We start from the raw sequence: 26,457 nt of genomic DNA on the forward strand, positions 1-26,457 counted from the left end.
CACTGGCAGGGGAAGTGGTGGGGGAGATAGGCCTCCATACCTTGAAGGGCCCGAGATGTCCCCAGAGAGGTGGCATCTGATACCCGACCTGACATATGGACACAGTTTTGATCCAGTTTTTGTTAAACATGACACATTTCCCTTTAAACTGGAACTTGCACCTTTTGAAATGTGTTAGTTGCAGTACTTAAGGGACAACTTTTATTTTGAAGGAAACACTTTCAGTTCCCAGTTTGTGTTTCACTTGTTGGGTGAAACACAACAAGTTGCTGGGTGTGTTTAAGTATTGTGGTTGAGGTGTTGTATGGCTTGATGGTAGAAACTGTGTTTAAGTCTTGTAGTCTGAGCAGACAGACTCCTGTAACATCTGCCAGATGGTAACAAGGAGAAGAGCTGATGTGCTGGGTGGCTCTGGTCCTTGATGATGCTGTGTGCTTTACGGAGGCATTGCTAAAGATAAATGTCCTGAATGGCAGGAAGCCTCATGCCAGTGATGTGCTCTGCTGCCTTCACCACCCTCTGTAGTGATTTCCGGCTGCTGGCAGAGCAGCTTCCGTACCAAACTGTGATGCAGCTCGTCAGCAAGCTCTCAATTGCACACCTGTAGAAATTTGAGGTGATGTTGGCGTTCATGCCAAACTTCCTCAGCCTCCTCAGTAATTAAAGCCGCTGGCGAGCTTTCCTGATAGCAGTGTCTGTGTGAAGGGTCCAGGAGAAGTCCTCAGTGATGTTGACTCCAAGGAATTTGAAGCTGCTGACCCTTTCGACCTTGACACCGTTGATGTGGATGGGCTGGTGTTCCCTGACTGGTCGTTTCCAGTAGTCCACTATCATCTCTCTAGTTTTGCTGATGTTGAGAGTCAGGTTATTTTCCAGACACCACTCGTACAGCGCCATCACCTCCTCTCTATTGGCCGTCTCATCATTGCCTGTGATGAGGCCTATGATGGTTGTGTCATCAGCAAACTTGATGATGGTGTTGGACTCGTGTTTAGCAACACAGTCGTGTGTGAACAGGGAATATAGAAGGGGGGCTAAGCACCACAACCCTGTGGCGTACCTGTGTTTAGGATGAGTGGTGAGGAGGTGTCTTTACCAACTCTCACCACCTGGGGCCTGTTTGTGAGGAAGTTTTAGAGTCCATCTGCAGATTGGTGTTCCCAGCCCAAGGTCGACGAGCTTCGTGGCAAGTTTGAGGGGATGATGGTGTTAAATGCCGAGCTGTAGTCGATGAAGAGCATCCTTGCATATGTATTCCCTTTTTCCAGGTGAGTGAGGTGTGGTGTGTGTTGCCAGGGCGATGGCATCCTCTGTGGCTCTGTTTGTCCTATAGGCAAACTGAAGAGGGTCCAGTGTGTCAGGGAGGGAGGAGCAGATGTGACCTTTGACCAGCCGCTCCAGGCACTTCATGATGACGGATGTCAGTGCAACAGGACGGTAGTCATTCAGACAGGAGACCCAACTGATTTTTTGGGAACAGGAATGATGGTGGATGCTTTGAGGGACATGGGGACCACTGACCATTGACATGTCTTTCATGAGGTCACCCGCTGGGGTCTCTGAAGACCTGATCAGTTAGTGTTTTTTGGTGTTATAAAAACAAGATGTAACAAGAGAGCCAGGTCTCGCTATGAAACTACACATTCATTGGTTAATAACTTGTCATTTACAAATTGTTAGCCAATCAGCATACTTGAGAATATCCTTTTTGAAGCATACTAATGACCAATACTTACAAATGGACTTCATTTGAACAAAAATGAGTGACTGAAGGGTGAACTTTTTCAACTACAGGCAGTGGTTGATTTAATGGTAGCTACCTGGTGGCCATTCAAAAGAATCCGGGTTTAAGGTGCTTCCGTGTTGGCTTTACTTCTCTTACTATGTCCCCAGCAGAGGAATTTTATATCCTGCACTTTTCCTGTTGTTCAAACATGAGTTTCTGTGGATTACAATGAAATTTATCAGAAAGTTATTCCTCTGTGGATACATTTTAAGTATTTTAGGCACAGCATATTTGGCACATTCTGCAAAGAAATAATGATATCCCCATCTGCCCCACCTGCGCTTTGCACACTGGTATACTAAAACTTAAATATAAGTTAAACTTCAATGTAAAAAACACTGGCATGTACTCTAGCTTAAAACTACAAATGATATAATGTACAAGTAGCCCATTAGTTTGTAGCTCACTGTTCATTGCTAGTAAATATCTCCCCCTATGTATAAAGTACTTGAAGTGGTCCTGGGATGAAAAGGAGGTGATCACGAAGAACAAATCTGCCAAATTAAGATAGGAGGTCAAGACTGCTGACTTTACCCTTGCAGTTTTTTTTCTATCAGAAATATCAAACAATAACCTGAGGGGTTGTTATAGGGCTGAATGAAGCTAACCAAGGAAGAAATTTGCAAAACATAATGCTACATAAACACTGAGTTTTCTTGCTTCAGTATTTAGAAGTGAAAATCAGCTGTACCTGATGTTAAAATACTTGACAAAAGGCAGATAAACACCTGAAATATCCACAGGATCTCTTTCAGTACATTCGAAAGGAGGGTCACTCGCTACAAAACAGACTTCTGTAGACAGACTTGTCCTGTTTGCATTTCAAAAAGAGGCTCCAGACTGAGATAAACACATTATGCAAACAAACCCAGGAGCTCTTTTATCTGCTGCTTGTGAGGATCTCTTGTTTACTGCCTAGTACCATAGAGCAGGTGTATGGGGGTGTTCAGACACTAATATTTGCCCTTTTCCTGCTGTTATTTTGTTACATAAGGAGAGTATCAGTATGAGAGTTCAATCTACTAAGGTGTAACATGTAAGCATGTGGCATTACATCAGCCACTGTGTACAGAGAGTCTCTCTCTGGGAATAATCCATCACAACATGTCCCGTTACAAGCCTAACTGTCAAGTCCTTTTATTCAGGATGTCTTTGTGAGCCTCGGCAATGTCTGATGTCATGTTTGCTTTGACACTTCTTATTGTAAAAATGACAAATTTGACACAGCTGCCAAAAGCAAACAGACAAACGTTGGCGTGCAAAACCCTGAAAAGGCGGTGGGTTTGTTATTTAAAGCGCTCGAGATCCAAGAGTTTTTCACAACATCCTGCCCACGCTCTGCTGTATCGTGACTTCAGCTGGAACACTGACCCTACCCCTGCTTGGTTATTGTCTCTTTATCTTTCTCTCTCTCTCTCTTTGTGCGCAAGTATCAGTCTGAGTTTGCATGACTTGTGCCAAGTGCCGATTCCCACATTTCTAAAGTTACAGTCATGCCGTTTGTGTGAGTTGGAGGGGGGAGAGAAATAAAATCATTTCTGAGAATGTTTTGAAGATGCAGGAGACATGATGAAGTCTAGAAGCATGAGGTTGTGCTTCATTTTTAAGAGACATTAAAATTTATGCCCACAAATGTCAGTGCACACCGTTGCATGACAGATGATTCAGGAATGTCTTAATGGGTGGAAACTATTTGTGCACGTATGCAGCTCAGGACTGACCTGTTTGTTTGTTCAAGAATATAATTAGGAGAAACTCTCAATAATGCCTAAAATAGGTAATGAAAACTTGATTATAGTTGATAGAAAATAAAATCATTACCTTTTATAGTTCTTAAAATCCTACTGTGCTGGTCATGGAATGACATAACAGTTGTTATTAGTGACCTTTTAAACTTCTGTGGTACACTTTACTTTGAAGACATTTCCAGCTCATTTCCCTGGTAGTTTCCCAGAAAGTACTGCATAATAACAGAACAAATAGACACATTCCATCTATACCCATAAGCAAATTCACTGTCTATTTTGCCAGTTATTTTTCCGGGAAAAGTCCTGCAATTTATTATGAAATTTAAAAAAATAAATAAATACACGTCATTTTGTAAATTAAATAATGTTATTTTTGAATTGAAATCTATTAATTTTTTTCCCCAGAAACATGGACTCAACTCCTATTTTACTATTTAACACACGATGAATTCCCGTAAACTCCATTTCCAACCAACTGCAGGATTTGCTTGTCCCTCGCATGGCTGCATATTTAAATGTGGCCCTGCACCTGCCCTGTAAAAGGACGACGTGCTGCTCTGTATGGCTGATGGAAATATTTAAAACAATGCAAAGAATGCAAATGTCAGTTTGTCTGCATGTGCGTATGAGCTGGGAGGGAAAACTCTCTATGAGTGTGCGTGCGAATATGTGCTAGTCTACTGTATGCTTCATGTGCTGGGACACTCTGTACTTCTGAAAGCCTAAAACCCCTCAGCTTAAGGGAGGAGGGATGGTGGTGTGGATGGGGGTGGGGGGTGTTATACAGTGTGTCGCCCACAGTGGGATTGACCTAAATATTACCTCCATGTGTGTGTGTATCTGTTATATCTCTGGTGTTATTTCACGAGAAGGCAATTAGTGTCTCTCCATCTTGGCCTTGAGTTTTTGCGTGTTCCCCTCTTTCTCCATGGATACATGCATGTAGGTGATGTAAAATAAGGGAGGGATTGGTCAAAGGTAAGCTGCACAAAGAAGAGCACAGGAAAGAGAGAATACAGGAAGGTCTCATGAAATAAAACTTTTTTTGTACACTATATTGCTAAAAGTATTCACTCACTTCCATGGCCACCGGTGTAGAAACTTAAGCAGCCAGGCATGCAGACTGCTTCTACAAACATTTGTGAAAGAATGGCTTGCTTTCTGGAGCTCAGTGAATTCCGGTGTAGGACCATGATCGGATGCCACCTGTGCAATAAGCCCATTTGTGAAATTTCACACAACTATATATTTCACAGTCAGCTGTTAGTGGTGTTATAATAAAGTGGAAGCAATAGGGAATGACAGTAACTCACCCATGAAGTGGTAGGTCATGTAAAATCACAGAGTGGGGGTATCACATACTGAGGAACATAATGCGAAGAGAGTTGCTACAGACCTCCATGTGGCCTTCAGATTAACTCAAGAATAGTGCATAGAGAGCTTCATGGAAAGTGTTTCCATGGCTGAGCAGCTGTATCCAAGCCTTACTTCACTAAGCACAATGCAAAGTGTTTGATGCAGAGGTGTAAAGCACGCCATCACTGGACTCTAGAGCAGTGGAGACAGCAGTGCTTTCTGGAGTCACACTTTTCCGTCTGGGAATCCAATGGACTGGTGAGGGTTCAGGGGTTGGCAGAACAGCGGTACTTGTCTGCCTGCATTGTGCCAAGTGTAACGTTTAGTTGAGTTTTTAATGGCTTAATAAGAAAAAAGATCATTAAGTTTGAGTTTGTGAAGTTTCTGCAAAGACTGCTGCCAAACATGTAGCTCATTTCCTCCATTTCCAACTGCAGGATTTGCTTGTCCCTCCATGTCTGCATATTTAAATGAACTAACCCAGTGGATGACTTGGTTAATTTTACCCTCAGATTAATTTAAACCAAAATGCATCTCTAAGAGTACCTGACAGTGTTTACTCCTCTTCCAGATATCAAGAAGAATCTTCCAGATATCAAGAAGAATCCACTTTTGCTGTAGCTTGCTGCTCTGATGCCATGTAGTGGGTCAGAGGTCGGCCAAAATTCAAACTACAAAACACTTCCTCCCACTTCCTCTCAAAGGTTGGTTTACTTTGAGCATAATAGCTGTGTTCATATTAGCTCATACCAAAGAAGAACATGTTCTTCTAGAACAAGAAGACCAAAGTGGAGACAAAACCTTTTTAGAAAAAAGAGGTTTTCTCCTGGCAACCCGTCCAAGCAAGCCAAACCTGTTCTGTCTTTTTCTAATTGTACTCTTAAATATTTAACCTGCTAACTGAGGCCTGTTGAGTCTGAGATGTAGTACTTGGGTTTTTATACATTACACGGTCTGATGTTCTGACTGCGTAGGTAAAATCTTGGACTCCTTCTTAAAATATGTTCAAGTTATTTTACAATAAAAATAATCAGTAGGGGAGTGAGGGGGTCATGTGCTAGCTTTTTTCAGAAATGGTTGATTTTTCATATATAATAAACCTAATGCTTTTTCAGCACTGCCCTGCATATCAGTGGTTTCTAGCAGGATTTCACAGATTAACCCCCTGGTATATGACTCTAACTCAACACGTTAAAATAAGACGTTGCATGTCTCACCTTCACACAGAGTTCTGATGTAGATGATCAAGCATGTATTTGACCCTGACAGCAGTAATATCTCAAGCATTTCGGAAATCTTTTCACTTTTCTTACTTGTATCTGATGGTATTTTTCATGTGCGCACAGCCTACTGGTGATTGGCAGCATACCAAAAAGCCATGCATGCAATAAAGTAGGCTTTGAACGGGACTACGAAATGGAAAGTGTTCGTGCCAGTTGCTTCCTATCAGCTGATGATGGTAAATTAGGATCAGCTGGTAGGATCCACCTGAAGGTCACATGCCTTTTGATTGGCTTCAAATTAATGCACTATAGCTTGCAACACGCCGATTGCAGGGCATGATTAACAGTGTAATGCTAAGTGAGTTACATATAACTGCTGAACATCGAGACATGACCTGTGGAGGTATCACATGCCTGCTGCTCATGTGTCCAATTAAAGAAGATGGACAGTGTGTGTCAGTAGAGATGGTTTGCTTTCAATGTCATCGCAAGTTAAGCTCCAGTCGGCTGTGTCTGAGCTCTCCTCTTTGTTTTGCCTCCGTCTGTAGGTTCTTCCTGCTGATGCTGGCTCCATGTGTCACTGGCTGCTGCCTGGAGCCACACTGAAAACGTGACCAGGACACACACATCATAGGAGAGAAGAATTAAAAAAAAAACAAAAAACTATAACATTGTCTATTTAGATTAAGTGTATAAAATCTTTTAGCTTTCTTTTTGAAAATATAATATGTATATAGTGTTTATTCTGTAAATTTTCATGAAAGCCTTTAAGCATTCTCACACTTTAAGGATTAAAAAGGAAAAGGACTGTCAAAGTCACCAAGTCTTATTTATAAACGGGACTGCAGAGAAAGTGCTGCCATCATCAGAGATGCAGATAGATTATAGACGGAGAAAAATACAGCATAGGAAGGAAAAATACAGCTTGAAAGGAACTTTACAGATCTGGTGATAAGGTTTTGCGTGTCTTTCCGCTGCTGATGGAAAAAGACGATGAATGTGGAAATGGTGTGAGGTGAGACGCGAAGTACGGCGTGAGGAAGAAAAAAGAAGCGCACTGATTTCTCTTCCTCTGTCTGGGGAACAGGAAAAAAACAGGAAACACTGCAATGATAGAGGCTGTGTGTGTGTGTGTGTGTGTGTGTGTGTGTGTGTGTGTGTGTGTGTGTGTGTGTGTGTGTGTGTGTGTGTGTGTGTGTGTGTGTGGTTGAATGCTTTTTGTGAGGCCAAGAACGATATTTAGACTGACCCACATCAGCTCGATCTATCTCAGTTAAATTGCTGTCTGTTTGGAGCGTAAGCAAAATGCCTCCCTGCAGTCCTGTGACAGAAATACGAGCTGCAGAGGAATGCTCGCTTGAAGGATGAACTCAGAACAAATATGAAGTGACTTTGCTCTCTCAAATGATGTCCACACTGTGCACACCCAGGCTGGGTCTCCACAAACAAAAAGGAGGATTTGTGAGTTTCTGCAAGGAGCTTTGCACAATCCAGACAGGCACATGTCAACCAGCTGCTTATTTACCCATTTACAAAAAGGTTCCAGTATCTGGGCTGATCTAGGGTCAGGCTTGCATGGCTTTTAGTGGATCTTTCTTGAGAGGCCTCAGGCTTTGTCCACCATTTGGTGCACATCTGCTCAAACAGTGGAGAATTTGCATAAAGGAAAGAGTCTAACTTACTCAACAACAATAATTTACATGCAAAACTCTGGATTATATCAATCAGGTCACATTCACATTGGTCTTCCGTGCCAATGAGAAACATTTGCGACACTGGCTGGGGGTCGTGGCTATTTATGAGATCGCTGTGGTTTTAGGTCATATTAGTGTGTCACACAAGGTCAAGACTTCTGTTTCCTGTGGTCTGAAGTCTGAGTGCTTAGTTTCCATGTGGCAGCAGAGGAAGAACACATTTAATGCTCACAGTGGCATTGTGACAGCCATGCATGCCCTCTGATTTTTGCTGCTCAGCACATTGTCGGCCAGACATCTCAGAACTGTCTGCTTTTGAATGTGCAAAAGAGTTTAGCTGGAAATCAGTTGCTATTGATACTACTGTGCAAAGAGAGTATGTTTGTGCTAACCTGCACAATCATTGTTGTTATATGGCATTTAAGCAGTTTAGTGTTCATAGTGGTAGATTTCCCACTTTTATTGTACAAATATCTTAAGCTACCCCCTCGTGTCTTTATATTTTGCCTAGCAAATGGGAAATAAGACCAGTGATTTATAGAAATGTGTTTGTACAATTCTAACAAGCTTGAAAGTTAATATTTGGTATGACCGTCTTTATTCTTCAGCAATCTTCAACAGTCTCAATTCTCTTAGACAAGCTTTGTTGTAATTAAGTCTTCAGGAATAGTTCTCCAGGAATAACAATAAATTGATCAACTAAATGTCCAGATACATCTGTCAGGTCCCGTGTCAGGTCTATGCTGGATTCTTTTCTTTTTCTTAAGGATAGTTTTAAGGCCTGGCACTTCTTTGGCCGCCCACTTGTCCAGTTTCCTCAAATTTTTTAAGGGCACACTGCACATGCAGATTTTAAGTTTTCAGCTAGCTGTTTGGAAAGAACCTTGTTGGTGCAAAATAACTATTTTATGTCTGTCAAATTTTGTTATCGTTGGCATTTTTTCATAGATTCAACTAAAGAAATGGGAACAAATTATATGTTTTTGTAACAAAGTGCCTAAAGATATCATTTAAAATTGGTTCTTTGCCTAGTTGTCTGTTATGTGGGCACAACACCGGTTCATCCCTTGAGATAGGTGCCTTTTTCTGTTAATTTATCGGTCAGTGTTAAGGGGTTTAACACAAAAACAAAACTGGACTGAAAATAAATGAAAAGGCAGCTAGTGTCTTTTTTTTTTTTTTTTTTTTTTTTTTTTTTTTTTTTTCGCCTGTCCCATTTGGTTCTTTAGCCGTCAGAATTGTTGTCTGAAGACCAACATGGATACCCAATGGATTTATTTTGCCAAATGGATCATCATGGCATTGCCGTATTGGTCCATTTGATCGACCTTTGTTTTTATTATTTATTTTATTTTCAGTTGTTACAGACGGGACAGACATGAGTGAGGGATAGGAAAGGGAGAAAGAAAGAGGAAGGAAAAGAAAAAACAGAAGGGGAGAGGGACAGTGAGAAAGGGGGGAAGAAAAAATATCTCCGGGATCACCTGTTGAGAGAAAAAGAATAGAAAACAAGCAAAAAAAAAAAACAAAACAATGCAACATACTATACACAACACCATCGCATTAATCTAGCTAAGTGTAAACAGCAGTAAATACTAAATATTGAATGTTGTTGTGCAGCACGCAGGACAGACAGCGCACAATGTGCTTTGAAGTAGCAGCCAAGAAAGGTGTGATTTAAGTCTACGAATAGTGAACACCCATGTGCACACCTGTGTGGATCGGCGCGCTTGTATTCAAATGGTTTCCCCATGTAATGGTCTGCTAGAGGATGTAGAGAGCCATAGCCCCGTCCCCCAGGGCATGAAGCAGGCATGGAGGAGATCCAGGCCCCAGACATCCAGAGGCCCCAGAGTGCAAGAGCCCAAGGAGGACCACCGGAGGGGCATCCGTGCCACCTTCATGGGAAGGGCTGAGGATCCCAGATGAGGGGTCACCCAGTAGCCACCGGGCAGAAGCTAGAGGGGGCTGCACCGGCGTGCCCGCCGGCTCTGCCGGCAGCCAGCTGTGCCAGAGTGACCGAGCCGCAGGCACAGAGGCCGGAGGCCCGAGGGCCCCCCGCGCCCCGGAAGAGGCCTGACCGAGCAGCAGGCGCCAGGCCCCGCCAAGTAGTCACCGGGAGTGAGCTGGTACATACCTGAGCGCCCAGCCCCGGACACCAAGAACCACCAACGCACCGACCCCTGAGGGCATCAGTCACCGGCAGGGAGTGTGGTGAGGGGAGATAGGCCTCCACACTTTGGAGGGCCTTGGAGTTCCCAGAGAGGTGAAGTCTAAGACCCGACCTGACATATAGACACAGACAAACAGGCACACACAGACACAGACATGCATTCCCACCCTCATGCACACATATACAAACACTCAGCACTCACCCAACGCAGGAATAAACGTAAATGGACATGTACACACAATCACACTCCCCAAAACATACTCTATACCCCGGGTCCAGGTATCCTCACCCCCAGAGATGGAAACGGCACCCAGACCCAAGAGATGTTACCCTTCCCTCCGGGGTGGAGGCAAGCAGACCGCCCCAGGCTCCGCAGCAGCAGGGAGGCCAATCGGACAGCCAGCATCTCTTCCCAGCCCCCCCGCCCCGATGGCTAGCAGAGAACAGGGGTGTGTTAAGACCCCATACCTCCCTCCTCCCGCTCAAGTGTAGTGTTGCTGCGTGTTGCTCTAAAGTGTATTTAAAACAAGGGAGAGCATGATGCTGCTGCCAGAGAGCAGCAGGTATTAGCACGGCCCCTCCCGAGAACCCTCAATGTCTACATGGATTTAAAATTGAGAGGTGGGCACCGGCGCCAGAGGCAGGTTTGAATACACAGACCGTCTACTGGACGCCGTTAACGTGCCCACCCTCAAGGCCCTATATATATATATATGTGTGTGTTATGAGAGTGTAAGTAATGTGGATGTCTAAGTTGTGAGATAAAATTGAGGCACAGGTGGCCAGAAGAGGACAGAGGGGGGGGGAATGTCTCCCCTGCACCCTGGTGACACACCCGCACCCCAAAGCCCTACCTGTGTGGGTGGGTGTGGTGGAGCGTGAAGAGGGAGGCAGCCGGGGATGGGGAGGAAAAGAAGGGAGGGGAGGGTGTCCCTCCCTAGGGCCAGCTCCCCCGCTGACCCCAATATGCACCCCCGTCCTCTGGTATCCACCAAGGCAAGGGAGCCCAGGCCCATCCAGACCGGGGCCTACGGCAGCAACACCGCCAAGCCCCACAGGACCCGGGGCAGCCCACTCTACCCCACCGCAGAGGAAACTGTACCCACCCCAACATTCAATCATCTCCCAGACTACACAAGACACAGACACCCAGGTTAAGTTTATTCTCCACCTCTCCTATGTCTCTCCCCCACCTGCAGAGTGGACTCCTGCAAAGATGGAACAACTAGGCAGCTAGTGTCTAAAGAAAAACATTGAAAAATCTTGAGAAAGCCTGAAGAACTATTGCTCAAAAGCACTTTAAAAATGTCAAGAAAGTCAGGTTGCTTGGAGGTAAAATATAGAGGAAAGAGGCTTTTTAGGACTTGTGCAGAATGAACTATTGCTGCACATTTTATAGTAACGTCTTCTCACATTGGAAAGAGACTTGATGACGTTGTTAATACCTGTAATACTATATTAATATTTGTCATGAACACCGCTTTTTAACATAACCTGTAATTCTCCAGGCTAATTTAATTAATAACGTGTTCATTACAAGTCACATTGTGTTAATACCACTGTGAGTAGCACTGTGAGTAACTTGAGCTGGATATGCTAATATGTATCCATTAGTGTAGATAAACACCACTTAATCAATACTTTACACTTTTTAAACTTTGAAAAGAATAAATTAAAAAAAAAAATCTATATATCTTATTATCCCTGAATACTACTACAGAAAAGTTTACTTCTCAGAAACTTTAAATGCTAATTATAATAATTGTACCTAACAGTTATAATAATTGTTAGAGGCTTGCAGTTCGATAGTAGTTTTGCTTGTTAAGCTATGTTTGTTTGGATTGTGGGTTACCAGTGCTAGCTATTATCAAAGGAATCTACAGACATATTGAAGGGTACTAGTAGAAGTGGACAGCCAATAGCTTATTTAGTTTGGTGAGTAATGGAGTTAAGTAGGTCAGACAAAGTACTGACACAAATTGGCTCTTTTGGTCAAACTGTTGTTGAATTGTGTTTGTAAGTGTGATGCCAATATATGGCCTCTGTTTCTCTTGTTCTTTGAGTCTGTGCGTGTGTTTTATTGTGTGACGGTAGCTTATATTTAGTTACAGTTTTCACCCACTCTCATTTTATTAATTTTATTTGGCTAACCTACCAGACACCGGCTCTGTACTCCACTTTATGGCTCATAAACTGAAAGTCTTTCAAGCATCCTTCTCAGAAACTGGATCAGTTTGTGCCATAAACAACCTGATTAAGAGGAAAGCTCTTTAAGTGAACGTACCTCTGCTGGGCCTGTTGTTGTCTGCCATGCTGTGTCAGGTTAGCAGTGGTGTAATGACTGTCTGGTTGCACAGACAACACACACACTCGCACTAGGCAAAAGCAAAGCGGCCAAAGCAAACATAATTAAAGTGAAGTGCACTTAAGAAGAATCCAAGTGTCATTTGAAGTTACTGCACATAGGCAGGACAATAAAGCTTGTTTTGAAAAGCATGCGACACTGATTTAGATCCAGTCTGCTTGAGAAAATATGAGCAGGCGAACAAAGATTCCCAGAGTTTGGGGGGAAAAGGCGGATAAATTTAGGTGTTCATTTAAATAACACAAGGGCTGTGTAGATTTTATGAATTTTAAAAGCTCAGCCCTGCCCTTGTGTGGTTTCTTTTATCGTCATTGCAAATCTTCCAGCAGCACAAGCCAGAAATGCTTTTTCACAGTTACACGGTGAAAAAATTAAAGATGCTCAGAGAACCAGTCAAATCAGTTCAGCACAGCTGAGAGAAACTTCAGACAGACAACAGACAAAAATCATTATCTGTGTCTGCTGTGTGAATAAAATATCATTTTAAATTTAGAAGAAAGTAAAAAGGGAAAAGATGACCAAATTGTCCAGTTATGGCGACTGGACGCTTTTAAGATGGAGGTGTTTCCTGTTTTGACATCTTCCGGGGAGCGGTGAAGGTGCTAAGGGGAGGAAAAGTGGAGGATAACATAGAGCCATAATCCCCCATAATCCACCCTTCTCTCGCCAGTGGGGGCGCAGGCTACGTGCCGCTCTCTCCACGCTTCCGTCTGCTGTTTGTTTTGAAATTTCAGAAGGCCCATGGCACAGCGGTGGAGGCACGTGCCTCTGAGACATGTGACTTTGGATGGAGGACAAACGAGGACACACGGACACGTACTGACCACCATGAACATCTACTGCAATGTCCCTTGTTAATTTAAGGGCCTAATTCAGGTTAAGGCAGCAGCTGGGTTTAAGCTGACTTAAGCGTGTTATTTTGTGTGCTTTAGGATGAAGATGAATGTTTCACTGTCTTATTACTGCTTCAAGGTCACTGACATTGCTTTTGGTCAACGGAAAATATGAGGCATGAAGTAAAAATAATAATCTTGCAACACTGGACAACAGCAGGAAACTGACTCCTCTTTTCAAAGCGCGCTGCATGTTGAGTACATTAGGGCTCATTCTTAAACCAGAATGATGTGCTCATCCCCAACTGCGTCTGGAGGCTTAAAATACCCAACTTGTGTAGCTTCTCTCCATTTATTTCTTCTCCTTTTTTGCTAAACATTGAAGAGCATGTAGCTGCAGAATCTTTCATTTGGATTTAATCACACAAAGTATTACTAGCTGTGCTTTTTGTATCTTGTTTATGAGCCACTGATTCAATAAGCAGCATGTGGAAAGCATCCACGCAGTAAACAAAGCTAGAAAGTGGGAACGAGGCCTGTTTTTTGCACGCGATTGTTCACATAAAAAGTGATAGACGCCCACGTGTGATCACCATATGAAGGCATGCATGGGAATGCTTTTCAGAGGTCACAGAGATAACCACACTGATGCCTTTGCAGCATTTTTGTACCAATCAGAACACCTCCTCCAGATCACTGATCATCATCTGACATACTTTATTCTGTAGGTATTAGAGGTGCACTCCCTATAATTTGTAATCTTTCTTCTAGCTGACTCTTTCCTCGTCTGTCACGCTCTATTTAGGCACAGCAGCAGCAGCGTGTTCACACCTCCCCTCAGCTGCTACCCAAACACAGTGACATGACCCACATACAGCAGCAGCTAACTAACTGTGGCGAGAGTCACAGTCATTCCACAGGAACGTCTACGGACGAGTTTGGAGCATTTCTCTTATTGGCATCACATGGTGAATCAACCGGCTCGCTCTTTGTGTGTACTTTATGTGTGAGTTGATGTTTAGATCGGTGCAGGGATGTCCTCATGGGTCGCCTGTGACAGCAGCTGACTCTGATTGAGTATGAGTGCTGATTGAGGGCACATGTGTCCTGCTGTGTCTGTGTTTGCCACCATGACGTCACCCACTGCTTTGCTGTCTTGATGTGGGGTTTAATGTCATCGGCATGCTGATGTTTTTTGAGAGAGCTGGCTGCTAATTTATCCACTGAAACTAGTAAATTTCATTATAGACAGACACATACCTTCTAATTAATGTCAAACAACAGACTAGTAAAATTCTAGCAGTTCACTTGCGAAACTTCTTAGACAGGCTGAACCTCATAGCAATACAGCCTTAATAGAAATGGCCTCAGCGGAAGGGAGACTATCAAGAAGCAACACTAAAGGAAAGGAAACAGTGAGAAAAGGGTGAGGTATACAAAATTACACAAAAACTGGACTAAAAATCAGTGGTAACAGGTCTGATAGACTGATTTTTGGGTCGAATCATCGTAGGTATGTACATAAGAGGTCAGGATAGGTACAACATTGGGCGTCTACAGCCATCTGTGAAACATGGTGGAGGCTCTGTCATAGTTTTAGGTTACATTTCAGCTAGCCATTTCAAAACTGATGAATTATGAACACAAAAAATACACTGCCAATGGAGTAAAATCATACCTGGATAGAAAAACACAAAGTGGGGCACTATCAGTCATGTATTGGCCTCCCCAGAGCCCAGACCTCTACATTATTGAACCAGTGTGGGATCATGTTGACAGAGAACAGAACAAAAGGCAGAAACATCCAAAGAAGAGTTTTGAATGTCCTTCAAGAAGCCTGGAGAACAAGAAAATGACTTTAAAACTTGCCTGAAACCCTTTACAAATATAAAGTTTTTATCTCTTTTAGATGATTTACTTTGGATTTTTTATCGTAGCTCAGCTAAAATCTGGTTTAAAACTTATATATTTGGGATTTCACATTCACCGTGTTAACAGGTTTTCTCTCTGTGTGTGTACAAACACAAGGTGTATTTCTGATTCTGGACTCTGGATGAGTTAATCCCTACATAGAGTCTTAATGGTAAGTCTAGAGGAGGTGGAGCCCTACTTCTTGCCAGTCTGGACATTGAGGGTTTAACCAGCAGGACACCTGCTTTCTCAGCAATAAGGAATACATCAACAACACAGAGGGAGGTCCACTCGTGGGGGTGTAAAGAGGATTTCAGGGGTCGTTTGTGGGGCAGAATGGTCTTTGCATGTCTGAAAACAGTAGGCCATGAATACAGAGATAATTAGTTTTAGCTTATATGTACCTGTCAGTAAACGCTGACTAGAGATGACAACAACCACAAAAAAAGTGAGTAAGTGCCCTCCATATCTACCTCTGAACATCACCAAAAATAGATGGGAGACTAGATGAGGAGATTAATCTGCATGTTATCCCTCAGGCTTGCTGTACATCCTGTGCTCAGGGTCTGGCCTGCCTGAAGAAAACACCTTTTGTCAATGAAATGGGATTTGCGAAAGTGCCATCTGGACACAGGAGCAGGAGCTCTGCCTCCACTCTGTGTCTGATCCACCAGAGATGGTCATTACGAGGTCAGGATCTAAGATCAGACTGATCTGAGGTCAGGTCAGAAGCCTTTAGTTACGTATATGTTAGGTCAAAGACCACTACTGATTAGATTTTAACCCAGGACTCCCCAAAGTGATGTACTCTGTCGTACTCAGGTGTTTTTTTATACATAGGCCATAAAATTATGAGCTCCAACAGTTTAATTTGATTGAATATCACACAAGGCAGGTTGTTTTTAACTTACATAACTGAAAAAAACCTAAAAGTTGACTTTTAGACTCCCTGCAGTCAGAGGAAATTAAGTCGGCTCTGGCACAGGAGGCAGAGTGAAGCCTAGAAAAAGCTACTAAAAATATCGTGCAGGCTCAGTGAGCTGCTCCACTGTGAGATTCAAATGAAGCTTTGAAATTAAACGTCAGTCACTGCGACGTGGTTAAGCCTCGGTATTCTCGAACTTTCTGCCACAACTCATGTCCTTCATGAATGGATGGTGTTTGCTTAGATTGTGAAGTAAACCAAATAATTAAAAAAGTTTAAATATAAGTGCTGGTAAAACTAAAATATTACAGTTCAACCAGTAAACCTCTCGTTAGGGTGACCAAAACCCAACAAACTAAACACAGTGTTTGTGTGGGACAAAGTGTGACACGTTAACAATGCTGGGAGGTAGTCAGATGTTTTATATTTAAATGCAACTTTTCTTTTCTTTCCAATCTTGATGAAGCTTTGCATAAACATTGTCTAGGGCACCTTGATTGCCAACATCTATATGGCATATACAAATGTTTCATGCAAATCCCACAATCGTATATATTTGTAGATGTGATGGTTCAAATGAGCACTAAATGGAATGCTATTGTATAGAATTCAATATCATAGTATAGACATGCTCCATATATCCCATGGATAGCTAGTAAGGTTTGGTAGAAAGAAAAAGAAATTCTTCTTACGCTAGCATGCGATAGTCTTCATATACTGTATTATCTGTTATTTCAGATGCTTTTCTGTCTAGTAACAGTTTTGGGGTTTCAGTTGGGATGTATCCATAGATTGGCTTTTTTGAGACATATCTGACTAATTTTAGCAATTTCTATCCAATTATGACACACACTTTGTAACTTTCATTGATAGGCATAATTTTCATTTCACTCTACAGTCCATCTATAGCCTTTCAGGAAAAAGGCCACAGATGGCCTGTAGGGACGTACATGTTCTGCAGAGCCCCAGTCAAAATGTGGGACATTGTCTCAAGAAGTGGGACAGGGGGACAAGGAATAAAGATGCTGTGTAGCCCCACTTAAACAGCAACATTTGGTTACACATAATTCTCAGTGATGCTCCTTTTAACCTTATGTTTTGCAGTTCCTATACTTTAATGTCCTTCCATCAAACTTTTACCTTAACATATAAACAGCTCACCATTAATAAAAGTCAACAGAGCATGCTCCTATTTTAATAAATAATACAGGTGATTTTATTGACTTTCATTGACAAGCACTGTCATAAATATTAATGACCGGTTTTACTGCACAGCTGTACACGTTAATGATTCTGGGTGTGGCTTTGGCCTGATTGAACAGGATAAATTATGTTCGTCTTTTTCTGATTTCTTACTTCTAAAATCTCTGGCTCTGAATAAATATATCACGCACTGTGGCAGCTAATCTTTACCCGCAAAACTACACATTCATACTGTTCAAGCATTTTTTAAGTCTCAACTTTCCCTGCAAAATGAAACTAGCGGCTGATTTTACCCGTTTAAATATAATGCAATAAAACTAAAACGGGACCTCCGTTGTGTTTCAGTGTCAAACTCGCCATCTTCGGCTCCTCAGCCGTCGTTCTACATTTTTCCTGCTCGCTCCCCCTTTGCACGTTCTCGCAATTAGCCGGCATATCCATGTGAATCGGGCAGATGGGCGGGCCGACCATAAGGTTCTGTTGGGGAGGCTCGGCCATATGGAACCAATGAGACACCCGTGTAATATATAAATATTTACGTAGTAGACTCCATTTGCGCATGCGCAAGGGGGTTTGACAGAGCCAGCCATTCATGTTGTAAACTGGGAAGCCATAAATATTTATAAATTACCGTTTTTCTAACTAAATCTATAATACCTATAATTTTTCAGCTTCCAGAGGAGAAAAGATGTAAACATATGATAAATTTATGACTTAAAACAAACAAACAAAAAAAACATCCCAGTTTTGTCATGTTTTTCTTTTTTTATTTGAGGTGCAACTGTCTAGTGCAATTGTAACGTCACATTTGTGATGGGCTGAGGAACATGCACAAAACATCAACATACTTCTGCTGCTGGGCATTTTCCTTTTCTTTAAGCCAGATGTCTCATTATTGTGTTCAGTGCTCCAGTTGCACTGAGCAACTCAAACACTTGGCTGTACAAAATAATAATAATAATAATTTAAAAAAATGATAAGATTTATTTAAAAAAAAAAAACCTAAACAAAAAAAAAACAACCTAAAACTACACACGTCTCCAAATGGTTAAAGAGTCCAGATCATTTGAGCGAGTGAGTTTGAAGCAACGGCAGATACAGTACAAGGCCGTGTGTCACCACAGGAGAGACAGCATCTTAGTGTGGAGGTAAAAGGTCCTCTTCTGTTGCCACCCTGAGTAATGACATCACAGGTAGATCAGAGAAAAACCTGGCCATACCATAGATATATATACAAAAGAGTAGAACAACAACAACAACAAAAAGGCTTCTATATATGTATCTATGGTTGGAAACCAGGCACTTGGCAGAGTTGAACTGGGAAATTTTCACCTATACAAAGATCACTAGCTAGAAACAGTCATGTCCTATCGAACTGCCTTCCTGCCATTTATTTTTACAGATCACTTGGACATTATTACATTAACAAGAGCAAAAACAAAACAAAACAAAATTAATAGGACAGACAAAACAAGCTTCTCCCAGCCCTCCTTAAAAAAAAACCTAAAAACATTGATCCCCTGCATAAATCTTTAATGCGCTGTCTGAGAAAGAACAGGGAGGGGGTGTCAAGGGTGGGCAACGTGGACCTCCAACTCAGTTCTCAAAGTGAACAATGAGAAGCAGCTGATATTTAATTCATAGATTTTATGACCATCCTCCCCTTGAAGAATGTCAAGACTGGTGATCCTCAGAGACTTGGGACTTTCCCGGATTGAGAGTGGGTTGTATGAATCTTCTGTCATCCGTTAAAAGTCTGCTTGGGAAAAAAAAGTGCAACAGGAAAACAGGAAGATGTTGAATTAAAAAAACAAAACAAAACAAAAAAACACTGTGCGCCGATGGACAGTCAGGGTGCGGCAAGGCGGGGTAGGGGACGATGGCACACGTTTTCAGTGGGGAGGGGGTCACACCACAACGTATTCAACGGCACTGACAAGAGCCTGCTTCTTTGATTGGCCGGGCCGTTGGTTAACTCCTCCCGCCCTCCTCTTTTTTTTTTAGCGGCCCTGAAGATGGCGGCTGGGTCGGTTCCTGTTAGCTCTGTCCCTTTCCCCGCATGGTTGTTGTCACCATGATGATGATTACAACAGCAACCAGCATGACAATGAGGATTGTCTGAAGCGGGTGGTTAAAAGTCAGAAACGAGGCAAAGACGCGCACACAGACGCACACACACGCGCACACACTTACACATCGCTGTGACTCCAAAGTCAGTTAAATAAAATGTGCAACAAAAGAGAGTGGTTCATCCTCCGGCTGAGCCCGAGTGTGTGCTCCTGCAAACACTGGCAGAGTCTTAATGCTAGAGTCTGTTCACAGTATGACGAGACTCCTTTCTCCTCCTCCTCCTCATCTTCTTTCTTCCATCCCCCCGGTCTCTCATTGTCAGAGGGCTCTCCAATGTCTGGGTTACGCAGATGTGCCGGAGCTCTGCGTGGAGGGGCCAGCCGGGACCGGAGGTTGGGTGGTGCCGGTCGGGGAGCCACTAGTCTGGACTTGAGCCTGGAACTGAGCCATCTGCTCGGGGCTGGCCAGGGTCTTGAGCAGATTGTTCTCCTGCTCCAGCTGAGTGTTGCGCTCGATCAGCTCTTTGATCTGCTCCTTCAACACCTCCACCTCCTCGCGCACGGCGTACATCAGGTGGCTCTTCACCAGATCCTGGAGGAAGAGGGTGGGGGATAAAGAATGAGTAAATAATACAGCAGAACTGGGCTCCTTACACACCAACGACAACAATTACAAATGTGCTTCTTTCAACTTTATATTTCCAGTCAGAAGTGAAATTATTGAATGTTTACTGGCTGGTTGTTCAACAGAAAGTTAAGCTAGCAACAATTATCGTCATTTTAAGCTAATTTAAAACTCAAACTGTACTATTTGAGGCTCCTTAACCCCTTTTAAAATCATGTGTTACACACAGTTTGACTTCTACATCAGTGTGATATGGATGTGTCAGAGGTGCACGGCCCCAAAAAACTGAATAATTTGCACAATACAGTTTGAAGCAATAGATTGCAAAAAAATGGATGTAACAAATATGACAAATTAAAATCCATATATGTAAATTATTATTTAATTAATGAAAATAAACTGTCAGAAGGTTCAGTAAACAAATTTTCTGGCAATTATTTTTCAGGCTTTAAATGGTTAAATTTAGATTTTCCCTACAGTCAGGTTTCGCATTTTTGTTGACATTTTATAAAACATACTAAAAGAAGAAACCCATGAGTGGACTACAAATGCAAAGTTTTTCCTCCGTGCACCTGCCACGTGTCTGCAGCTGTACTTCAGGTCATTACTTGCACTAAATAAAAGCGTAAGTAATGCACAAGTGTTTACATTGAGACACTTAGTGGCTTGGGGTGGCTATTTTGGTGAATCGCAGCTTCACCATTTCATTTCCCCCCCATGTGTTCATTTCCCACATTGAACACATTTGCAGGATTTGGCAGTTTCAATATGACTAAATGCCATTTTCCTCTACTTTACATCACTGTGAGGTAAATATTTATGCATGTTTTGTTCAATATTTAAGAGTTTTTATAAGCAAAAGGGTTAGAAATTAGTCGGCATGCTTGCACAATGCACTTGTTTTAATGGAATTTGAGTAATTCCTGCAGAATAAAAACAAGCAGACATTGGCAGGCTGTTGGGGGGAAATGTGTAACACAGCAAAGGCTAAATTAGCATGATTCTTGCAGGGGCATGCCAGCTGTCTCAGCAGCATGAGGAAAACAAGGGCAACATGAACTCCTGCAGAAACAGCTTCACAGATTATTCCCATGACGACGATGACGGTGATGATGAAGGCAGAACAGAGCTGAAGGGGGATTTGGGTTTAATAATCTGAGCATCCTTGGTGGACCCTCCTTCCTCCTCCTCCCTGCCCTGATATGTAGCAACTAGGGAACAAAATGTTCCTGCACCGGAGTGGGAGGAGCCAATCAGCGGCCGAGTTATTTATACTGCGCGGAGGGGAGGCTCCTGCTTGCCTAGCAACACTTGGAAACTAGAGAGAGAAGGGGTGTATGTAGATATTTGGGGGGGGGGGGGGGGGGGGGGGGGGTGAATCCTTAGCCTGACTCAAACTGAGCTATCAGAGAGCTCGAGGGTGATCGGGACAAATCGCGACAGAGCAGAAAGCTTCCCCGCAAACCCGCAGGTGCACTAGTGCGCGAAAAACAAAACAAAACAAAGAAACCTTCCGACGCATCTGCATCTTAATTTCTAGAAAGCTTTTTCCAGTTTCCAGTGCTCTGTGCACACTACACTGCATGCAGTGCAAGAAAACGCGAAAATAAAAAGGCAGGAGGGGCACAGTTTACCGCTGTAGGTGCTCGGGTTACATAACACCACAGGGCTGCAAGTACGTGCAGAAAGCATACTGCAGATGGTTTAAAAATAAATACATTTTTAAAGGGGTACAAAGTGTCACCTACCATTGCTTGCTCGATCTTGTTGTCGATGGCCACCACACTTGCACCCGAGGAGCTGCAAGACAGAGAGGAAAACCTGTTTGATGATGATGATGCAACATTAGCTGTGACCACTGCGGCTGTTGTTTTTCTCCTTCTCCCCTTAAAGACAGCGCTGAGAGGGATTTTAAGAAGTCTGCAAAGGCACCTTCCCCCCTTCTAATTTTCTGCTTACAGCCTCAAAGACAGAGTGCTGACATTTACCTATTGTCAACCCTGACTGATGCACTCTCCTTCCCAAGCGCAGAGGACAGAAACGAAATCGAGAAATTCCTCAGTTGACAAACGCCAAGGTCCATCGCCACCGGGTAGCACTGGGAGCTCATGCTATCCCGTCCATTAAAAGCCCCGCAGGCGACGCATCGTGTGTACAAAGTTGGACTCCGGCGGTATAAAAGTAGAAAAAACAGCGCATTATTGAGAGCCGGGTGCTGCCACAGCTCTCCGGGCGACCGGCCGGGAGAGAGCACACAAAGACTGAAAGCGGCGGGCTGCAGCTCCGCTCCCTCTCTCCCTGATGCATGCGGGAAAACAGCCCCAGCAGCCCTCTGATTGGAGGACGAGAGAACTCATTTGCATAACACATGCGGCTGGCTGGCGCCTGATTGGCGGAGAGAAGCTGCTTATAACAATGTATGCGACATTTTTTTTTTTTTAAGCTATCTCAAGGGGTGTCAAACATGAGGCCCGGGGGCCCAGAATCGGCCCGACAAAGACTCCAATACGGCCTAACGGATGGTTTTGGATAACGTGAAGTAGAACAGACATATTTGGACTTTTAATGTTTTTTGTTTTGTTGTTTTTTTTACAGCTTCTTGCTGATAAAGACCTCCCCCATGGCTATTTATGCTACGACAGAGTTAATATATTAAAAAACATAATGACAGAAAATTACTGCGTCCCCCACCCCCACTATCTACAGTAGAAATGTAGATGGGACATTTTTCTGTCCTTTTAAAACAAAAACCTTGTGTTTTATAATTTTTTTAAAAAAATAGTCCATCAGAACCTTTTCTGTAATTTTACCCATATCTTACAATATAAGCCCAGAGTCACGCTGACTCATGTCTCCTATTTACTCCAGCAGAATTTCTTTATCATATTAAAAAACTGGGGCGTGATGTTTAAACTGCACTACTTTATCTTACATTGAGATATCTTGGAGATTAAATGTGTAATTGAATGTTTGTACACTGACAGTTTTTTTTTTTTGTTTGTTTTTTTTGTTTTTTTAACTGGTCCGGCTCCCATTGATATCAAACTGGGCTGTATGTGGCTCACTAAATAAAACAAGAACATCCCTGTTTTACCTGTCACACCTCAGAGTTATTACAGTTGTGTTTTCTAATTATCTTTTATTTTTTATTTCACTTTGACTGATTATGACTTCTTATTGTATGGAAGAAATATGTCCCACGTAAGTTTTAGGAAAATCAGCACAAATATTACAATAAAAACAAACTTCTTGAAAGCAGTTGACTCAGTAAAGCAGACATCCAAATTGTTATTAATCATGTTTGTCAATCATCAGGCAAGTTGTAACATTTTTTTTAGTTAGTTTAGTTAGTTATTAGTTTTTTCAGTTCAAAAAATAATTTTAGTAAATGTAACTTGACCAGATCAACTTAGTTTTTCTACATGATAAAGAAACACTGTTATATTTAATGGCAGAAGTGTGTCAGCATGACTCTTGGCTTAAACTGAAGGAAATAAATATTTTAAAATGACAGTAAAGTTTCTGTTAGCTTATTGTGCAGACTGTCCTGTGATCATAAAATGCATAAAATAATAAAAACTGAAAAACCCATGCATTTTTACAATAGATGAAAATTTTAGTGAAAAAAAAGTGTAGAGAAAAAGCAAAAACATTCCATCATCTACTTGTTTATCTACTTTATTTGCTTTCGTGTAGTATGACTGACCATGGGGAAGGTCTTTATCGGTAGTAAAAGCTGCAAAAGTTGTAAAAATACAGTTAAAGATCCAAGATTTATGCCCCTTCTTCACATTTTCCAAAACTGACCAGTGGGCCAGATTGGAGTCACTAGTGGGCAGATTCTTGCACTGCCCACTAGTGCAAGAATCTGCCCACTAGTGGCAAATTGGCAAAATGATAAGAGTACAGTTTTAAATGGAGAAGGGCTAATTGTGAAAAACAAAAACTATTTAGTACTTTGGTGCTGTGAAAAAACTCAAATTGTAACAGAACCTCGCAGCCTGATTGGTCCTCAAACAGGAGAAGGGTGAGCGCAGAGGTGGAGCTGTTTGTGTAGCAAGCAGTGAGAAATGTGATGAGGCTTAAAAAGAAAAAAAGTGTGCCTTATGTTTGCCACCGCTAAAAGAGGGTCACACAATAGGGCAGCTGTTCAGACACAACAAGCCTTTTTTTGCTTTCTCACATCATACACAGGATAAAAATGTAATGCAGGTATGGCAAACCTTCAGAAGCTGTTATGTAAAACAATGTCGCCCCCTATTGGGTGCAAGTCGTGTATTAAAGCCACTCATACATCTGAATGCATTACTGGCCCTACCATGGGCTTTGAGCAAATGTTATCAAACTGACCAGGAGTTGACCCTAAAAGCAGGTAAAAGCCAACATTGGCACTGGCCAGATGTCAAAGATAAATATAAACACAAACACTGAAAGTCTGCCGAGTGGTTTTCATGTTTCATACCAAACAGTGCAGCAGCTTTTTCTCCTCTCCAGGCCTGTTTGATATGTGGATGCACTCTGCTGTACAGTCACACTGGACCACCCTCTCTTCTTTGTTAGTGAGGAGGCGTTGTTGCAGATTATTTATAAACTCCCTCTTGCTCTTCTTTTGCCAGAACAACGATTCAGCTGGAGGAAAGCTCAGCACTGAATTTCATTAACCCTTTAAAACCGGTCAGAGCGGGCACGCTCCGTTTTGCGTAACTATTTTTAAATCCCGGTAGCACTGCAACCACGTGAGCTAGCGCAATTTTTTTTTTTGCATATGAAACCGGAGGAGTTGTACTTACATCTTATACAATCAGCTTGTCCTAGGTCACAGTTTCCTTCCACATATAGCTTTGCAAAAACTGCATAAAAAGAACTGGCAGCAACAAAAACATAATATTCCAGAAACACGCTTTGCCGATCTGATCAGCTGTTTGTAACACTTCCTACGTCCATCAACACGAACTATCGCATGTCCGCCATGACCTGCCCGAAACCAGAAGTGACGTCATCTTATAATATAAGCTCAGGCGGACTTGGTTCTATGGTAGGACTTAAAGGGTTAACTGTTAATGAAACATGAAACAGAAACGAATGGGTGTTAACCCAAATTTGGCACTTTGCTGTTTGTTGCTGCCACAGATTTTCTAATTTTTTTTTCTTCATAGAGCCAAGTCAAGATTTCAGGTCATTGTCTTAAAATTTTGACTTATTTCTTTGTTTTGTTTAAAATTTTTTTAGGGTTTTTTTTCAGTGGCAGAAACAAACTTCCACAGTTTTCTGATTAATTTCGTTCTAATTTCATTTAAACAACTGGATGGTTTGATTTTTTTAAAAAACATTTTTTATGTAATTATTGGGAAATACAATGTGTAATCATATTAAATATATATTATTCCAGTTTAAATTAATAAAGCAACTCTACCTGAAACATGTCAATTACAACTGTGTAATACTACTACTATTACGAGTAAAACAAAACATTAAATGAGGCATAGGAAAACTACAAAGCTGACATATTTTCTCTCATTAATTAAAGAGTTATTTATTTTTGTCCACCTTGGAAAACTAAAATGTTATGCAGTAATAAATTAAAAAAAACAAAACAAAAAAACCCCACCATACTGTGATAATTGTATTTCAGATCACTACAAAAGCACAAATCTCTCCAATAGGATCAATATTTTCCTTAAATGGTCAATCAGATTATTTAACTGTGTGATTTTTACGGTATGGAGGAGTGGACATAAAATAAAGGAAGTAAATTTACTGGAAACAAAGCATGAAAAAAAAAGAAACCGTTACTGTCCTGGCGTTCGTGTTGTGGTTTTCGGTTTGAGCTTTCATTGACTGACTGCACGCATGTAAGAGACTGTAATCAGAGCATGGAACAATCTGCACCTTTTAAGCACTTTAGTTGGGTTATATCTGTCCCTGGCTGGGATATTCATTAAAAAATAACCGTGTTTAAACAAGGGAGTGTTGAGGGTTGGAGATCAGACACCTCTCTGGGGAGGACGACGACGACAAGGCCTGTGGCCTGCTAATATTTTTGTGTTTCACTTCCTCTGGCTCCGGCATTGACTGTGGTGGCTCTGATGAAGGAAATTTGATAGGATCTAGTGATTTTAGAGAAGTGGAAAAATAACATCTCCAGTTACTTCTGCTTTCCCCCCTTTAGCACACTTCACATCCAAAGAAGCATCATCACATGCTGCGGTGATATCTGCTTATAAAAAGAAAACAATGGGGAGGTGAGGGGGCTGCACGCCCACTATAAAAAAGTAAGACAATTTATCTACTAAAAAAAGATTGTTATGCAAATATTTTATTGGGGTCTGGTCGTGTTGAGTGGCTCATTAGAGTGACTTTAACACAGTGCTTATCACTGACAGTTTGGACTGGAGGGAAAAATAACAAAGACAAAGCAGCTACAGCCAGTCACGCCCTCGTGCTCTCACAGTCGAGGGGAACGTGCAATTCCGCGTTGTCACTGAACAAATTGGCAGCTGGAGTTTAAGCGGCCTTTGCTGCAGGTAGAGGTGGGAAACACATTCA

At 42.1% G+C, this 26,457-nt stretch overlaps 1 protein-coding gene and 2 long non-coding RNA genes across 3 annotated transcripts in view; 2 read left to right on the top strand and 1 right to left on the bottom strand.

Annotated features, from left to right (window-relative positions):
• The first annotated feature begins 1,115 nt into the window (after positions 1 to 1,115).
• LOC146491745 (uncharacterized) lies at positions 1,116 to 8,976 on the top strand. Its single transcript, XR_014872308.1, has 2 exons — positions 1,116 to 5,594; positions 6,662 to 8,976. It is a non-coding gene; the product is annotated as an uncharacterized LOC146491745 (long non-coding RNA).
• A 2,239-nt stretch (positions 8,977 to 11,215) lies between these two features.
• On the top strand, positions 11,216 to 18,182 carry LOC146491746 (uncharacterized). Its single transcript, XR_014872307.1, has 2 exons — positions 11,216 to 15,537; positions 15,629 to 18,182. It is a non-coding gene; the product is annotated as an uncharacterized LOC146491746 (long non-coding RNA).
• The window catches only part of LOC146491747 (TSC22 domain family protein 1), a 30,243-nt gene continuing 21,748 nt past the window's right edge, over positions 17,963 to 26,457 (bottom strand). Inside the window, exons 2-3 of the mRNA XM_085150912.1 lie at positions 21,660 to 21,711; positions 17,963 to 19,878 (exon numbers count right to left, since the gene is read on the bottom strand). Coding sequence (XP_085007038.1) covers positions 19,630 to 19,878; positions 21,660 to 21,711 — 301 coding nt within the window. The 3' untranslated portion in view covers positions 17,963 to 19,629. The remainder of the gene's footprint in view (positions 19,879 to 21,659; positions 21,712 to 26,457) is intronic.

The sequence above is a fragment of the Neolamprologus multifasciatus genome, chromosome 23 (genome assembly GCF_963576455.1).
Source record: "Neolamprologus multifasciatus chromosome 23, fNeoMul1.2, whole genome shotgun sequence".
Classification (NCBI taxonomy): Eukaryota; Metazoa; Chordata; class Actinopteri; order Cichliformes; family Cichlidae; genus Neolamprologus; species Neolamprologus multifasciatus.